Here is a 15062-nt window from a genome sequence, read left to right as displayed (position 1 = left end):
ACTTTCATTAGCTTTTATGGATGGAAAAATTATGTGACCATCGTGTGATCAGTGACACAAATTGGTTGGTAGGTCTTTTTAATGTGATAATGTGATGGTCACTTCATTTTATCCACCATAAAATCTAACGAAATTAATTAAGTCTCATATACTTATGAAAATTGATATGAATTGATATGGAATTGGTTCTGATCCTAGATTTTTTCAAAAAAACACCAGATCTCTTGGGTGGATTTTGGAACATAATTATATTAGAGCACAGTTCAAAAAATTTTAATGCCTTATATGTATTTTTATTCGAAATAAAACTTTTTAGAAATTTCACCCCTAATAAGATTACAATTATGTTATAAAAATCTTATAACAGTCATACTCTTTTTTTTTTTTTTTTTTTTTTTTTTGAGAAACCAATAACAGTCATACTGAATTCATTATTTTGTAAAATTTAATAATATAGGACAATTCTTTAATGCCATTTATGCAATTATGTTTAGGGTATGTTGTTAAATAAAATTCATCATAAAATACCTATTTCATAGACTTTTTCCTCAAATATTTTGTCAAGCCCCAAAATTAAATACCATTCCATTCGTTAGCATAAATAAGATCATTACTTTCTAAACTTCTTCCCTTTGAATTAACTCATGCTTGAGATAATTCTGCTTAGTGGAATAGTGCTAGCATTGTCATACTTGTAACAACGCTTAATTGAAATATCATAAAACTCAATTCTGGCCAAAAGTCTTGTAGTTTAATAACATTGCAAGCCTTGATTATAAAGAAAATTCTCTCCTCCCCACTAATTGTAATAATTATTAAAATAAAAAATAAAAAACAAAACAAGCTTTGTGGTACTTCTCATAATTGAGATATTCTACATGGAACTTTTGAGTTGAGCCTTGATTACTAGTTGTTTAGCTCTCCGAAGAATTTTCCTACCTAGCATGAAAGCTATGACTGGGAAATGTAGGTGAGGAAGTAAGCTTGCAACTGGTAAAGGGTAAAAGGGCTTGTCTATCTATTAGACCATTACCGTTGCTCCATGTAATACCATTAAGAAGATGAGTTACTTTCATCATGGATTCTCGATCCAAATTTTCATATAAACTAACCGGTAGATTGTGAAATCATTAGTAATTACTAATTATTATCTAATAATTGCTTTTAACAGCTTCAATGCCAAAACTATCACGTCGCAGAAATGTAAACTCAAACAATCAATAATAAACATAATCACCGATTACCAAACCCAATTTTATATATTATTAGCTATTACCAGTTTACCACAAAATATTTGACTTTCCCAGAATACAAAACATTGATGGCCCAGTCAAGAATGTCCCCTATCATACACTAACTAGTACCTACCAACTCTGTTCTTGGCTAGCTCTTGCCTCTCTCATTCAAAATTCAGACCCTTATTGCATGGCACATGAACAACACAGTCAATCTTGGCTTGTTGGGGCACACATACTAGCACTAGCACCACCCTATGTCACACGTGTGGATGGAATGCAACCAAAGGAAGCTTTTACGACAGCGTTTAGATGCTGGCTCCTGGACCCCAAAATCTTTAGCAGCCTCCACAACCCTTTCCTTCTACTTCTCTCATTGCTTTTAACCATGTTATCACATTCAACAGACCTAAACATCATTGATGGGCTCTTTTTACGACTCTGCCTCATCTTAATATCACGCAGCTCCATCTCTGTTGGAAATCTAGTCATCCCAAACATGAACAAATACCACCTTGATTTTGTTGGAGATGTTAACATTGTCACTTTTCCAACTGATAAATCACACTTGCTAGTTGCATAAACATGGCTTTTTGATGCAGGTAAGGCTGAGGCAATGGAACCCTTTGAGCTATTCTTGTCATTATAAACTTTTTTGCCTTTGGACCCTTTTGATGACGAGCTTCTTGTCTTGTTGAAAGAGAGTGACTTCCATCGAAAAAGCTTTGAACCTTTTGAAGAAGAGCTTCTTGTCTTGTTGAAAGAGAGTGATTTCCATCGGAAAACCCCTTTCTTGCGTGTGTGGTTTTGCTTTTCTTGGTTCTGATGAGGTTTCTCGGGGTGGTCAGGTAGTTCTTCTTTGTAGGGAATGAGTTTGCCACAAAAGATGATGCTTTTGTTTGCTGCTGTTGTTGAACAAGTAGAGGCAGTGAAGTCCTCGCTGAAGAACTCAAAGAAGTCATTACTGTCTGAGGACAAGCTTTGGTCTCCTTTGGAGTAGTCATCCCAGTTGGATGCATCACTGTAGCTAGGAAGATCACAAAGAGAGAGTGTTTCTTCTCCCTCATATGGATCTTCAAAGTCAGTGTTTTCCTCAACTGGGTCTACGTATTGTTCTTGAGCTACCATACTTGAGCATAAAGAATGATAGGATAAGCAAAATGAGTGAAATTGAAGAGGTAATAAGAGTAATGAAGAAACAGTTTTTGCTTATTGGGTATCTTCTGGTTTGTTGAATAAAGGGAATTGGCCTTGTATATATATATATATAGAAAGAATGATTAACAGAAAGCTCCAAAAAAGGAAGTGAGAGAGAACCTCGGGGCGGTTGATGGGGATGGCTTCTAGAGGATAAGGAATAAAAGATTGTAAATTAAATTTAAATGGTAGTAGTAGTACTATGCGGTTGGTCTTCTAGAAAAGCAGGCTTAGACTTTTAAAGGTGGACTAAAACAAAAACAAAAACTGAAATAATTCAAATAGTACTTTCTCTTTGTGTGTCTTGCTAGTTGCTAGTCTAAAAGCTGGTCATACATAGACACTGTGCTTTCTACCTCTTCTAGATGGACTCTTTTTCTTTCTTTCTTTCTTTTTAATTTTTGGATGTTTCTTATTTTTTGGGTTGCTTGTTTGTTAGGGATTGCACTGTTTATCTCAACGTGGTTGTCTTCTACTCTACTATGTGTCATTCTTGTAAGGGATGAGATTAAATAGCTTAATAAACTCTAAGAGTAATGTTCAAGACACATAAAAATTTATAATTTTGTGTTACAACTTGTCATATGATGAGTTGTGATTAGTGTAAGTGTAATGGTGGGTTATGTGATAATATACCTGCATCAATCATAACTCACCATGTAACGAATTGTGGCACAAAATTATGCTTTTTTTTTTTTTTTTTTTTTTCTTAGCATTACTCAAATTTTAACCATAGAGGTAGGTTTTGTCGTGTAGTTCTTGTTAGAGTCCCACCTTGACGACAATCAAATTTTGAGAAAATTGGCACTTGGTGTGGGACCCGAAATTCCGCGTTGGGCTTTTCGTTTTGTAGTTTTTCTTCGTCTTTACGGTGTATAATAAGTCCTATTACACAAAAAAATTTCACCCCTTTTTTTTGGCAACGAATAGGGGAAATATGTTGTGATTTCATTGTTGCACCAATTACGATTTATTATCTCAACGAGATACACAATGAACTTTTAAAAAATGAAAAAAAATGTGTGCTTATTTGCCTCTAATTTCACAATTTGTCAATGTTGTAAGTTGAAATTGATGAGTTAAAAGTTTATGCTAATGGTGGATATGCATGAAAGTAAAGTAGGTGTGAGTTGTGTGACTACATTTTTCATTGTGTTTAAAAGCATTTACATGAAATGTGCTAAAAATATATATAATTTTTAGCACCTCAAAAAGTTACTTTATTTATTTTTACTCTTCACTTTATAATACACCATATATAGAATCATTTATTTTTTATATATTACCCTTTAAAATAATATAAATAAACAACCCAACATATTAATTTCTTTGTAACCTCTCTCTCTCATTTACTCTCCAACCCATGAAAATAAATGAATTAAATAATAGTAATAACATGCTATAGTAGTTTGCTACTAGTAGCAGATCACTGTATTTAGCATCTTTAATATAGCATATATCTTAGTGTTTGAAGTGCTAAAAATAGTTTTTTAATGGGTTTTTACCACCATCAATACTTGTGAAGGCTCTAAGATAGGTTTGTGCCTATGACGAAGGTGTTTATTAATATAAAATTTATGCAGCGATAAGCACAGTTTACCTCCCTTTGTTTAGGAGACAGTAGTACTACTTCATCCTTTTAGTATCTTTCTTAAGAAAAAGCTGAAAAGTTTACTAGCTACTTTAATTAAAGTTAAGAAAATAATAAAGTGAATTCGGCTTCAACACTTTTGTTAAAAATAAAATAAAAATTGGGCAGCAGCATAGACTGTCTTTATTTTATTTTATTTTTATTTTTGAATGAACATAGACTGTCTTTATTATTCTTTAGAAACTCACTTTTGTAATAGTCTAGTCCAGTCGGTGGCTATTGCTAATTTTTATTTTTTATTTTTTTTTAGAATCGATTACTAAAACCAATATATGTGTCGAGGGAAATGAAATGTGTAGAGGCAGTACATAATCAAAGTTGGTTCTCTTTTTGGTTATTGAGCTCGACTATTTAAGATCGAGTTTCATAACTTAATTTGTTTAGTTAATAAACGAGTTCAATTGAACATCTTAATGAATTAAACTCAGTAGCTCACAAGCAGCTTTGCTTAGTTTATAATCCTATATTCTTTAATATGAGAACACAATCATTAAGGAAATAGTTTATTTCGGATAAATAACTGACATATAAAGACTAATGAGTTATGACTTAACTGACATAATTGACATTAAGAAAATAGTTTATTTCATATAAATAATTGACATATAAAAACTAATGAGTTATGACTTAATTGACACTTCTTTTTCTCGTGATAATAATGTGGAGAGTGATGTCATGAGCTCAAGACACATTCAACGAAAGTATGTAACTTACATCATAGAAATTAGAGCGAAGATAGCATTCAAACTTCAAACGCTTGTATGATAAATTGTAGACTAGTAATAGTATATTAAACCGTGGAAGCTGAAGACCACCATTCATTTTTTGCACTTGAGAGTAGAGACCAAATTGAGGAGCAAAATTAACTACATATCAGATTCAACAGGTTAGGTAACAACTTCGAAATTTAGTCAAGCTCGGTACTGTAGCAGATACAAACTTTTAGATAAACTATTCAACAAGTCTTTAACTGTTTTCAAAGGAAGTTTCTTTGCTTGCTAGTGTCTGTCGTAATTTTCTTTTTCTTTTTTTTAAACTTGTTTACTGGGTTCCAAGACTAAAGGCAATATTTGACAGCCAAGTCTTTAGCTGTTTTGAAAGGAACTTAATTTGCTTACTATTTTTCCTCGTCTCTTTTAACTTGTTTTACTGGGTCACAACTTACGAGTACTAATGCAATATTTCAGAGCCAACAGTCTCCGATGTGTAAAGAATATTGGTCCTTGCTGACAAAGTTGCCACCACCATCTCAGAAAATGGGCTACAAATTTGAAATTCCCCATGTTTTGAAATTTGATAACCTCAATTTAAATTCTTCATCACTTCGCGTCAATTTGGATTAATTTTTTTTCTTTGATTGTTTTTTTAAATTTTTTGTTAATGCATTGTTTTTTAAAAGCCTCATTTTTCAAAATACAATTGTATTTTTAACAAATAATAAAAAAATTTCATAAAATTGCTAATCAAAATACTCACAGACACTTTTGATCGGGTCCCAAATTCCAGCTATAAGATAAATAGAAAGAACTATTCTGCATGTAAATTAATGCACTGCAATATTTTTATTCATAATTTTGTTCCCTTTTAGTATTTTTTTTTTTTTTTGATAGATATGGACCATACATTGAAATTGTATAATGTAATATTGGCTCCATAAGAATTGCTCTTTACAAAAAAAAAAACCTTTACCTATTGAAGTGTTGAACTAATTAGAACCAACTTTTTCCCTTTTAATTTAACAGTTTTAACCACTTCTTTTCCTTTCTGTTTTATTATAAATTTATAATGTTAGTTATAAAAGTCCAATTAGTTAAAGAGATTGTTTTGGTATATGGAAAAACACGACTCTCTGAATATGCAGCTTAAAATACCAAAATGCAACTCAGAAAAAGAATTAAGAACTTAAGTGCCTTTTTTCTAACCTTTTATCCACACACACCCAAAAAAAAAAAAAAAAAAAGCCTTCAGTGCCTTTACTTCCTGTCATAGGCTATGGCACAATTTTTGTTTTAATAATAAATTTTGAGTCCAATATACAGTACTTGTAATTTGTACTGCAGTTTTTCTCCAATATAAAATAAAAAAATAAAAAAAAATGTGTAATTTGTACTGCAGTGTAAGTATTACAAACTATACAACATTTTTTTCCCATATAACTTGTTGTAAGTACATTCAAATTAATAACAAATTAAAGTTACTGATAAAAAAAATTATTAACATAATTTACTTTAATTGGAATTCTATTATTACCAAATATTTAATGAAGTTGAAATACTATGTGGATTAAAAGTTTAAAACTCAATTTTCAAAGGTTTCAAAAAATGCTTAAAAAAAAAGAGTTTCATTATTTATTTTTGTGGGGCCCGACAACGGATGGACCAGATCCACCTGTTCACAGGAAGACTTAAGGCCCAAGCCGAAGAAGATAGTAGTCCAAGCCCAATAACGCAAAGCATCCATGTGCCAGAGAAGCCGCCGAGGAGGGTATAGCCCTCGGCTGGCCCAGAACCGCACTAAGGAAAGGGGCAAAAGTGGCATAGGGATAATCTTGTAAGAAATCTGAAATATCTAGGAAAGACTGCCCATACTACCTGTCCTAGACAGAGCTTTGCCTCTCACAGAGTCGTGTTCCTTTAGCCTACTTAACCACTCCCCAACAGCTCAGGTCTAAAACTGATGGGACAAGTATCAGTCTTGAAAGGGTCGACCCTACACGTGGACGAAAGAAATTGAATGCATGCGAGTATAAAAGAAAAAATATGTAACCTAAACAAGGGGCCTCCAGTCCTACGGAAAAAGGGGAGGTGCTTCAAAGGAGAAGAAATTGGAACCATGCATAAATATCTTAAGAAATCCACAGCCGGGCAAACATGGCTTAGCCTTTCGATCCCGCTCTCTACAAATGATATTGTATGGGCCCATTTACGTGCGAACCCAACCCAACTGCGGCTCCACGCAAATCGTGTGCCTACAATTTTAAAATAAGTAATGTTTCATAAAAATTTTCTCTTATATTTTATTTATTTTTAATATCTTTATTAATTAATTTTAAATACATTATTGAAATATTTTTCATTTATTTAACTTGATTAGGTATTGGTATTATACTATATTATAATACTACAATCTATAAAATTTAGATAGAGAGAGATAAATGTATTTTAATTTTAGTCTTTAGACCCATGCAACAACTTCTAGAGTGAGTAGATATTCCTTGGCTGGCTAAGTCCACGCCGTCTCGAGTCAAGTGTTTCATCGCCATGCCTATGACCAGTTTTTCGTCTGATTTTCTTCATTTCTTGCTTAGTAAGTCTATGCCGTAAACTAGTAGAAATATGTTTGATTTTTTTAACAAGCTGTACTATATTATAGGAGTTGTTCAAACTTATGAAAGGTATACATGTAAATTTAAATTTTTGTTTTAAAAAAAATTCTAAATTAGAAAACACTACTTTTTTTTTTGGTTTGGGTTAGTTGCAAAAACATATCACGCGCTTATTCAATTTTTTCTTAGAACTCTATAAGGTTTCTATATCTGCCAAATTTAATTCCCGGGACTAACTTTCATTAACTTTTATGGATGAAAAAATCATGTGATCATCACATGACTAGTTTCGCAAATCAGTTGGTGAGTTTTTTTTTTTTTTTTTAGCGTGATTAGGTGATGGTCACTTCATTTTTCCATTCTTTAAATCTAACGAAATTTAAGTTTCAAATAGTTGTGAAAATGAGAATAGAATTGGTTGTAATCCTATAATTTTTCATAAAACCACCAAATCTCTTTTGGGTGGATTTTGGAACATAATTAATAATTAGAGCAAAGTTCAAAATTTTTTAACGCCTTATATGTATTATTATTCGAAATAAAGTTTTTTAGAAACTTCAACCCTAATCAAATATGAATTTGCTCCCCCTAAAAGGAAAACAGTCATTTAAGGAACTTAAAATAAGTTTTAAACAATATATTAGTATATTGTTTAAATAATAAGATTACAATCATGTTATGCAAATCTTATCACAGTCATACTCAAATTCATTATTTTGTGAAATTTAATAATACATGAAAATTCATTAATGCATTTTATACAATTATGTTTAGGGTATGTTGTTAAATAAAATTCATCATAAAATACCTATTTCATAGACTTTTTCCTCAAATATTTTGTCAAGCCCCAAATTTAAGTACCATTCCATTCGTTAGCATAAATAAAATCGTAATTTTCTAAATTGATGATCTACTTCTTCCTTTAAAATACCAAATAAAATAACCTGAATCTAATAAAAGTTAGAAATCTCAAGTTTTTATGAATCTGTACCACTGAACAAATCCTATTAATCGAGTCTGCTTCCAAACAAATTTGAATTTCACATAAACCAATTGGATTTAGGTTATCTCTCCACTTCAATTTATGAAGCTCATTATTCTTCTATATTTTCCTCTAACTAGAAAGGTATCATTATCTAGTATATCTTTTTTCTTTTCTTTTTTTCCTTGGATTGATGAAAATGTTTGCATATGACTAACATTTAAATTAGCCTCAACTTGTTTTGTCTTCGTATGCACAAAACGGGCTAAGGTTCTTTTTTGATTATTAACCCGAAAGGCCCAACAAACCATATGCAACATTAATATAACCTCTGGGCTCTATTGGGTTTGAGTTGTTGAGGTTTATGATTATCTTTTAGCTTTCTAAGCCCAAACACAAATCTCTCTCCCTCCCAAAGTCCTATTAGTACCGTGTATGTTTTTTTAACGAAACCCCATGTGTGTATTAAACTTTTCTTGATAGTTAAGATAGAATTTGCAACAGTATTGGGATTGTGTTGTTGAGGTTTATTTTTTGGCTTTCTTAAGCCCAAATACAAATCTCTCTCCCTCCCAAACTCCTACTAGTGCCGTGTGTGTGTTTTTAATGAAACCCTATGTGTGTATTAAACTTTTCTTGATAGTTAAGAACTTGAGGTAGAATTTGCATCCCATATTCCCATCAGAACTAGAAGTCATCTTGCTAAGTGTTCATGTGATTTAATAATTCCTTCCTCCTAGAGTCTTAGTTGATCTTATGAAGATTCCGCAATAGTGTAAATCTCATGGGAATATAGCCATATAGGGCATTTCTACATTGTTTGCGTGTGCCGATCAAAGTCCTCTTCCAAAGGCATTAATAATGTTTTCCATTCCAAAGAAAAACAAAAGTAAAATAGTATAGATAATATAATGACTATATTGAACAAAATTATTGTGAAGATTACATAACATAAAAACCAAACTCAAATAATTATTATGTTCGGTATAAAAATAAATAAAAAAACAAACTTGGGGCAAGGTTGGGATGAAAAACCAAGAATCACTGATGTTTGATAAACCCATAAAAAAAAATATTAGACCAATCCATAAAAACCCACAAATATTTAGCTAAAAAACCCGAATCAAAGAGGTTTGAAACAAAGAAATCACATGTTAGATCAACTTACTTGAGAGAAATTTGTTGGACTGAAAGAGTTGTGAGGCCAGGAAAGCTTGAGTGAGGTCGAAAGAGCTGTGAGAGCTTGAGTGAGGCTAAGGGTTCCAGAGAGAACCAAAGCTTGTATCCAAGTGTAGTTGAGAGAAAGAGTGTAGTAAATGTGAGTTCAAGAAGAAAGAAAGAGCTGTTGTTTAACTCGAGTGAGACAACACTAACTTGTTGGTCCTAGCAAAATGTGTTTTATTACAACTATGCCATTTAACTCAATTTTCTATAGTTTGAAAACTCCCAATTTTTGTTCTTCCTATTCATTCTCACATTTTTGAATGGTGAGTTTTGAAAATTGAGAACAAAAATCAAACCAAATAAGAGAAGAGATGGTGGGGTCGACATATTTTGAGTGATGGAAATTGAGTAAACTAAACATTACCTAAGACATTGACCCAAAAATCGAGTTTGATTCGACTAGCCCAAGCCTAATCCACGATGGCAAGTTGATCAGTAGGTCTTGGATCCACAAATGTGGGTAGATCCACACCATGACCCATTGATGTGGTGGCCTAGACAAAGACAACCACAAATATGGGCATTTTAAAAAAAAAAAATATATATATATATATATATATAATAAAGAATTTCTTTATTTTGACTTGTTGTTGGGTTTTCTTTGTTGGATTGCTGTGAAATTCGTGTGGGTATGATTGATTTGTTGTTGGAGTTGTGGTAGATTTATTGTCGGTTGGTTGTTTTGTGGAAATGTGTCAAAGAAAAACAGTATTGCTTCTTTGGAAAACAAATTTTAAGAATAAATTCTCAAACATAAATATATTTTTGGGTTAGTTTTGAAAACACAGAACCAATAATTGTTTCCACTATCCCACACATTCTAGTGCAAGATAGATTTAAATACCCATAATCCTTTTATATAGCTGACATAAATTGTTTGTCGACTATCTTTAATGTGGTAAAGTTTCAAAGCCGGCAAAGATAAACAATATTATTAAAGTTAAAGCTTTTATTATCAGTGCTAACTGCTAACCATCCTCATTTATGTTCGCTGCAAATAAGTCAGTTTGTAGTTTCCAAATTTGATTCTTCACAACCCTTCGTACTTGATATTGATGGTCGAGTAAATACACAACTTTTTTTTTTTATAACATTTTTATAAAGTATAAATGGACTGAATTCTTATCTGGGTCTAATATTAATATCACTTTCTTATTTATCAATAACAACTCACCATAATTGATAAAAAGAAAATGGTTATGTTAGGAAAATTTTGACATCACTTTTATAGGAAATATAAAAACTGTCAGCAGAATTAATTATTTTATTATTTTCCCATAAAATGTTTATAAAAATAGTTGCTAAACCATTGCTCTTAGAGTATTCGTTAACATTTTCCAAAAGAGAAAGTCTAGGAACACAACAGTTTTCACAACTGTGACATGACGAAATATGATTGGTGAAGAAAAAATAGTGAGTCTATGCGTAAGTAATGGTTAACCGCTCACAATCTGCCGTGTCAGAGTTGTAGCAAAAAAAATTGTGGAATAATTTGTGGTTCTAGAACTACTCATAAAAATAGTTGTATACAAATTTTATAATTGTAGCATTTTCCTTAATTGTAACGCAATGGTATGTCATATATGGAAACAAACCAAAATAAAATTAGAAAGTTTTGAAGTCTGTAATCTGTGTGATCCGTATCAAAAATCATAATAAAAATTGTAGTTCTTGAACGCATTAACAATTGGGCTTCTTAGAAGTCCAGTGGGCTTTTCCATTCATCCAAAGCCCATGGGCTTTCAGTTTTATCGTTGTCTTTTAAAAAAAACCAGCATCCCCAAGTAACGGGAAACCACAATTTTACACTCGAATTCGTAGCGCGTGTAAGACAAACTCCAGTACGTTCAGTTCACACTTTACAACCAACCAAAGAAGTCAACTCCTGTGTAATAAAAAAAAAAAAAACACGCGCGCGTCTAATAAAATCACGGTCCCGAACTTGAGCAGCAAGGAAAGAAGGACACGCTGGTCATTCGAGGTCTCTTCCAAGGGTATTTTCGTAAACTCGACACAACCAGATGTGGTATAATTAACACACAAACCCTACCTCATGTTTCTCACAACTCTGTATTCCTATCTCTCACTCTTTCACACTCCGATTCTCTCTCCCTCTCTCGCGGCTAGGGTTTTAGCGCAGCTCTTTCTTCAGGTTCGATCTCTCTCTCTCTCTCTCTCTCTCTCTCTCTCTACCTGATTTTCATTTATATGATATCTGATTCTTCGTTTATTTGATTCACTTTGTGTTTCTTTGAATCTGCTAAAATCATGTATATATGTTTTCGTTTTTAACGTTGATAGTTGATGTTTTATTATTTGGTTGATTTAGATTGTTAATATTGTTGTTGTAGATCTATGAAGTATCTATGAAGTATCTATGAAAACCTTTGGTTTGACTTTCTGAAACTGTAGCTACCATGGTTTTTTTTTTTTTTGTTAGATTCATGTTTATTTTCTTTGTTAGATTGATTGTAGATCGGATTGTAAAAACTGACTGAAATATTTTGGTTTTGGTCTCTTGTTATGTTACCTGGGATTTTAGTGCTTTAAGGATTTTGTGTGATGAGCTTGGTTATGTTTTTGATATCTTAGTTAAGAGAATTAAATATTGGTTAATCGGTGACTTATAAGTATGTTTGATTGTTTTGCTTATTATGGTATAAGGATTTTGTGATGAACTTGGTTAGGTTTTTGTTATCCTAGTTTAGAGAATTAAATCGTAGTTAATCTGTGACTTATAAGTATGTTGGATTGCCTTGTTTTGGGTTGTGATTGTTTATACATGATGATTTTTTTTTTTTTTTTTTTTGGCTTCAAATCATGTAAATTTGTGAACATAATTTTGTACTCTAAATCGGTTTGTATGTTGTAATTTTTACTATGAGCTATTATCTGATATATTGAGGATTGAAAGGCTATTAATGTTGAATGGTCCTGTAATTTCTGGGGCTCTGAGTTTTAATGGAATTGAAAGTTGATTCTGACATGCTAAAAGTATTTATCATGATTACCCTAAGCAGAATTATCTCGTTGTCTCTTAATGCAATAGCTTCTTGTGATGTTGATTTTTTACTTTGGCTTTATAATTAATTTGGTATTTATTCCTGATATTAGGTGTTAATAAATTGTGGTTTTGCAATAGCTTTTAGCTATTATTGAATAGTGTTGTTGCATTTACACTTTTTAATTCACATTGAAGTAGCAATCTATATAAGCTTTCTGATGGTTATTTATTTATTGTATTTATTGACAGTTCATTAAGAATGGGTAAGGAAAAGGTTCACATCAACATTGTGGTCATTGGCCATGTCGACTCTGGAAAGTCGACCACAACTGGTCACTTGATATACAAGCTTGGAGGTATCGACAAGCGTGTTATTGAAAGGTTCGAGAAGGAAGCTGCTGAGATGAACAAGAGGTCATTCAAGTATGCCTGGGTGCTTGACAAGCTCAAGGCTGAGCGTGAGCGTGGTATCACCATTGATATTGCCTTGTGGAAGTTTGAAACCACCAAGTACTACTGCACAGTCATTGATGCTCCTGGACATCGTGATTTCATCAAGAACATGATTACTGGAACCTCCCAGGCTGATTGTGCTGTCCTTATTATCGACTCCACCACTGGTGGTTTTGAAGCTGGTATTTCCAAGGATGGACAGACCCGTGAGCATGCTCTCCTTGCTTTCACCCTTGGTGTCAGGCAAATGATTTGCTGCTGCAACAAGGTATGATGATACCATCTTATACCTAAGTATGTCTGTTCTTTATATTGAGTGATATTATTGTTATTAATGTATTTTATGCTTTGGTTTACAGATGGATGCCACTACCCCCAAGTACTCAAAGGCCAGGTACGATGAAATCGTGAAGGAAGTCTCTTCCTACTTGAAGAAGGTTGGGTACAACCCTGACAAGATTCCTTTTGTCCCCATCTCTGGATTTGAGGGTGACAATATGATTGAGAGGTCCACCAACCTTGACTGGTACAAGGGTCCAACCCTTCTTGAGGCACTTGACCAGATCAATGAGCCAAAGAGGCCCTCAGACAAGCCCCTCCGTCTCCCACTTCAGGATGTTTACAAGATTGGAGGCATTGGAACTGTCCCTGTGGGTCGTGTTGAGACCGGTCTCATCAAGCCTGGTATGGTTGTGACTTTTGGCCCCACTGGACTGACCACTGAAGTTAAGTCTGTTGAAATGCATCATGAGGCTCTCCTAGAGGCTCTTCCTGGTGACAATGTTGGCTTCAACGTTAAGAATGTTGCTGTGAAGGATCTCAAGCGTGGGTATGTTGCCTCCAACTCCAAGGATGATCCTGCCAAGGAGGCGGCCAACTTCAGCTCCCAAGTTATCATCATGAACCACCCTGGCCAGATTGGAAATGGTTACGCCCCTGTCCTCGATTGCCACACCTCCCACATTGCTGTCAAATTTGCTGAGCTCTTGACCAAGATTGACAGGCGATCTGGTAAGGAGCTTGAGAAGGAGCCCAAATTCTTGAAGAATGGTGATTCTGGAATGGTTAAGATGATTCCCACCAAGCCCATGGTTGTTGAAACTTTCTCCGAGTATCCCCCACTTGGTCGTTTTGCCGTCAGGGACATGCGTCAAACTGTGGCTGTCGGAGTCATCAAGAGCGTGGAAAAGAAGGATCCATCTGGAGCCAAGGTTACCAAGTCTGCTGCCAAGAAGAAGTGAATCGTGCTGCACCGGGTTTCTGCAAGTGATGGCTATCCTAGGTGTTATAATAAGGAATGGGTTCTTGCTAGTAAGCTATCAATAGTGTGTTTAAGGTTTTGTTTAGTTGGTTATTGCTTCAAGTCTCCACCTTCATCACGCAGGTGCTGTTCTCAGAACTGGGTGCTTGACCGGCGGTGGCGAGGCAGCTGTGTTTTTGAGTCCTAAGTATTTATTCTGCTTTTTTGTTTTGTTTTTTTTTTTTTTTTTAATGTTGTCCTGTGAGACTTATATTTATTTTCATAAGCAGCTATGGAGTTTTAGGTCTGTACCTAAGCTGCCGGGATGATTACTATTTACATTTATAATTAAGTAGTTAATTGTGTGTTTTTATTTAAATCTCTCTCGTCGAATGAGTTTGGAACAGGATTATCTCCATTTCGTCCAATGGAATAAATTTAAAATGGAGATGAACTTGCTGCAACAGGTAATAGCTATATCTAGATTTTATAACAACGTCGTTGTTAACTGGTTGAATTTGTTTTCAGAAGACGTAACATCCCTCGTTTTTAACGAAGTAAACTTACAGTATATATAATTGCGGCAATCTTACGTGAGAGAAAAACCTTGTTTGTGATTTGTTGCAATTTGTTGCAATCTTACCGTGTTAATTGTTTTGTTTGTGGTATAAATGTTAATGTTTGTCACCCTCGAGACACTAGCCTTGTTGAACAAGTGCGAAGTTAGGTGACAATTAACAAAGTGGCAAAA

General features: G+C 33.6%; 2 protein-coding genes across 2 annotated transcripts; one reads left to right on the top strand and one right to left on the bottom strand.

Annotated features, from left to right (window-relative positions):
* Positions 1 to 1284: 1284 nt before the first annotated feature.
* On the bottom strand, positions 1285 to 2470 carry LOC126697305 (uncharacterized). The gene has a single exon (XM_050394238.1). The coding sequence runs from the start codon at positions 2361 to 2363 to the stop codon at positions 1491 to 1493; it is 873 nt and encodes a 290-aa protein (XP_050250195.1). The 5' UTR covers positions 2364 to 2470; the 3' UTR covers positions 1285 to 1490.
* A 9132-nt stretch (positions 2471 to 11602) lies between these two features.
* On the top strand, positions 11603 to 14690 carry LOC126697301 (elongation factor 1-alpha). The gene is made up of 3 exons (XM_050394233.1): positions 11603 to 11766; positions 12868 to 13339; positions 13431 to 14690. Exons 2-3 carry the CDS (start codon positions 12878 to 12880, stop codon positions 14310 to 14312), a joined length of 1344 nt encoding a protein of 447 aa, XP_050250190.1. The 5' UTR covers positions 11603 to 11766; positions 12868 to 12877; the 3' UTR covers positions 14313 to 14690.
* Positions 14691 to 15062: the final 372 nt, after the last annotated feature.

Source organism: Quercus robur, chromosome 8, assembly GCF_932294415.1.
Source record: "Quercus robur chromosome 8, dhQueRobu3.1, whole genome shotgun sequence".
In the NCBI taxonomy this organism is placed as follows: domain Eukaryota; kingdom Viridiplantae; phylum Streptophyta; class Magnoliopsida; order Fagales; family Fagaceae; genus Quercus; species Quercus robur.
Note: the sequence above shows the minus strand (reverse complement) of the source record. Positions and strands in the feature narration are given on the sequence as shown.

Coding starts and splice junctions, on each gene's coding strand:
- LOC126697305 (XM_050394238.1), bottom strand. CDS start 2,363: ATGGTAGCTCAAGAACAATACGTAGACCCAGTTGAGGAAAACACTGAC.
- LOC126697301 (XM_050394233.1), top strand. CDS start 12,878: ATGGGTAAGGAAAAGGTTCACATCAACATTGTGGTCATTGGCCATGTC. Junction 13,340..13,430: donor TGATTTGCTGCTGCAACAAG/GTATGATGATAC, acceptor TTTGGTTTACAG/ATGGATGCCACTACCCCCAA.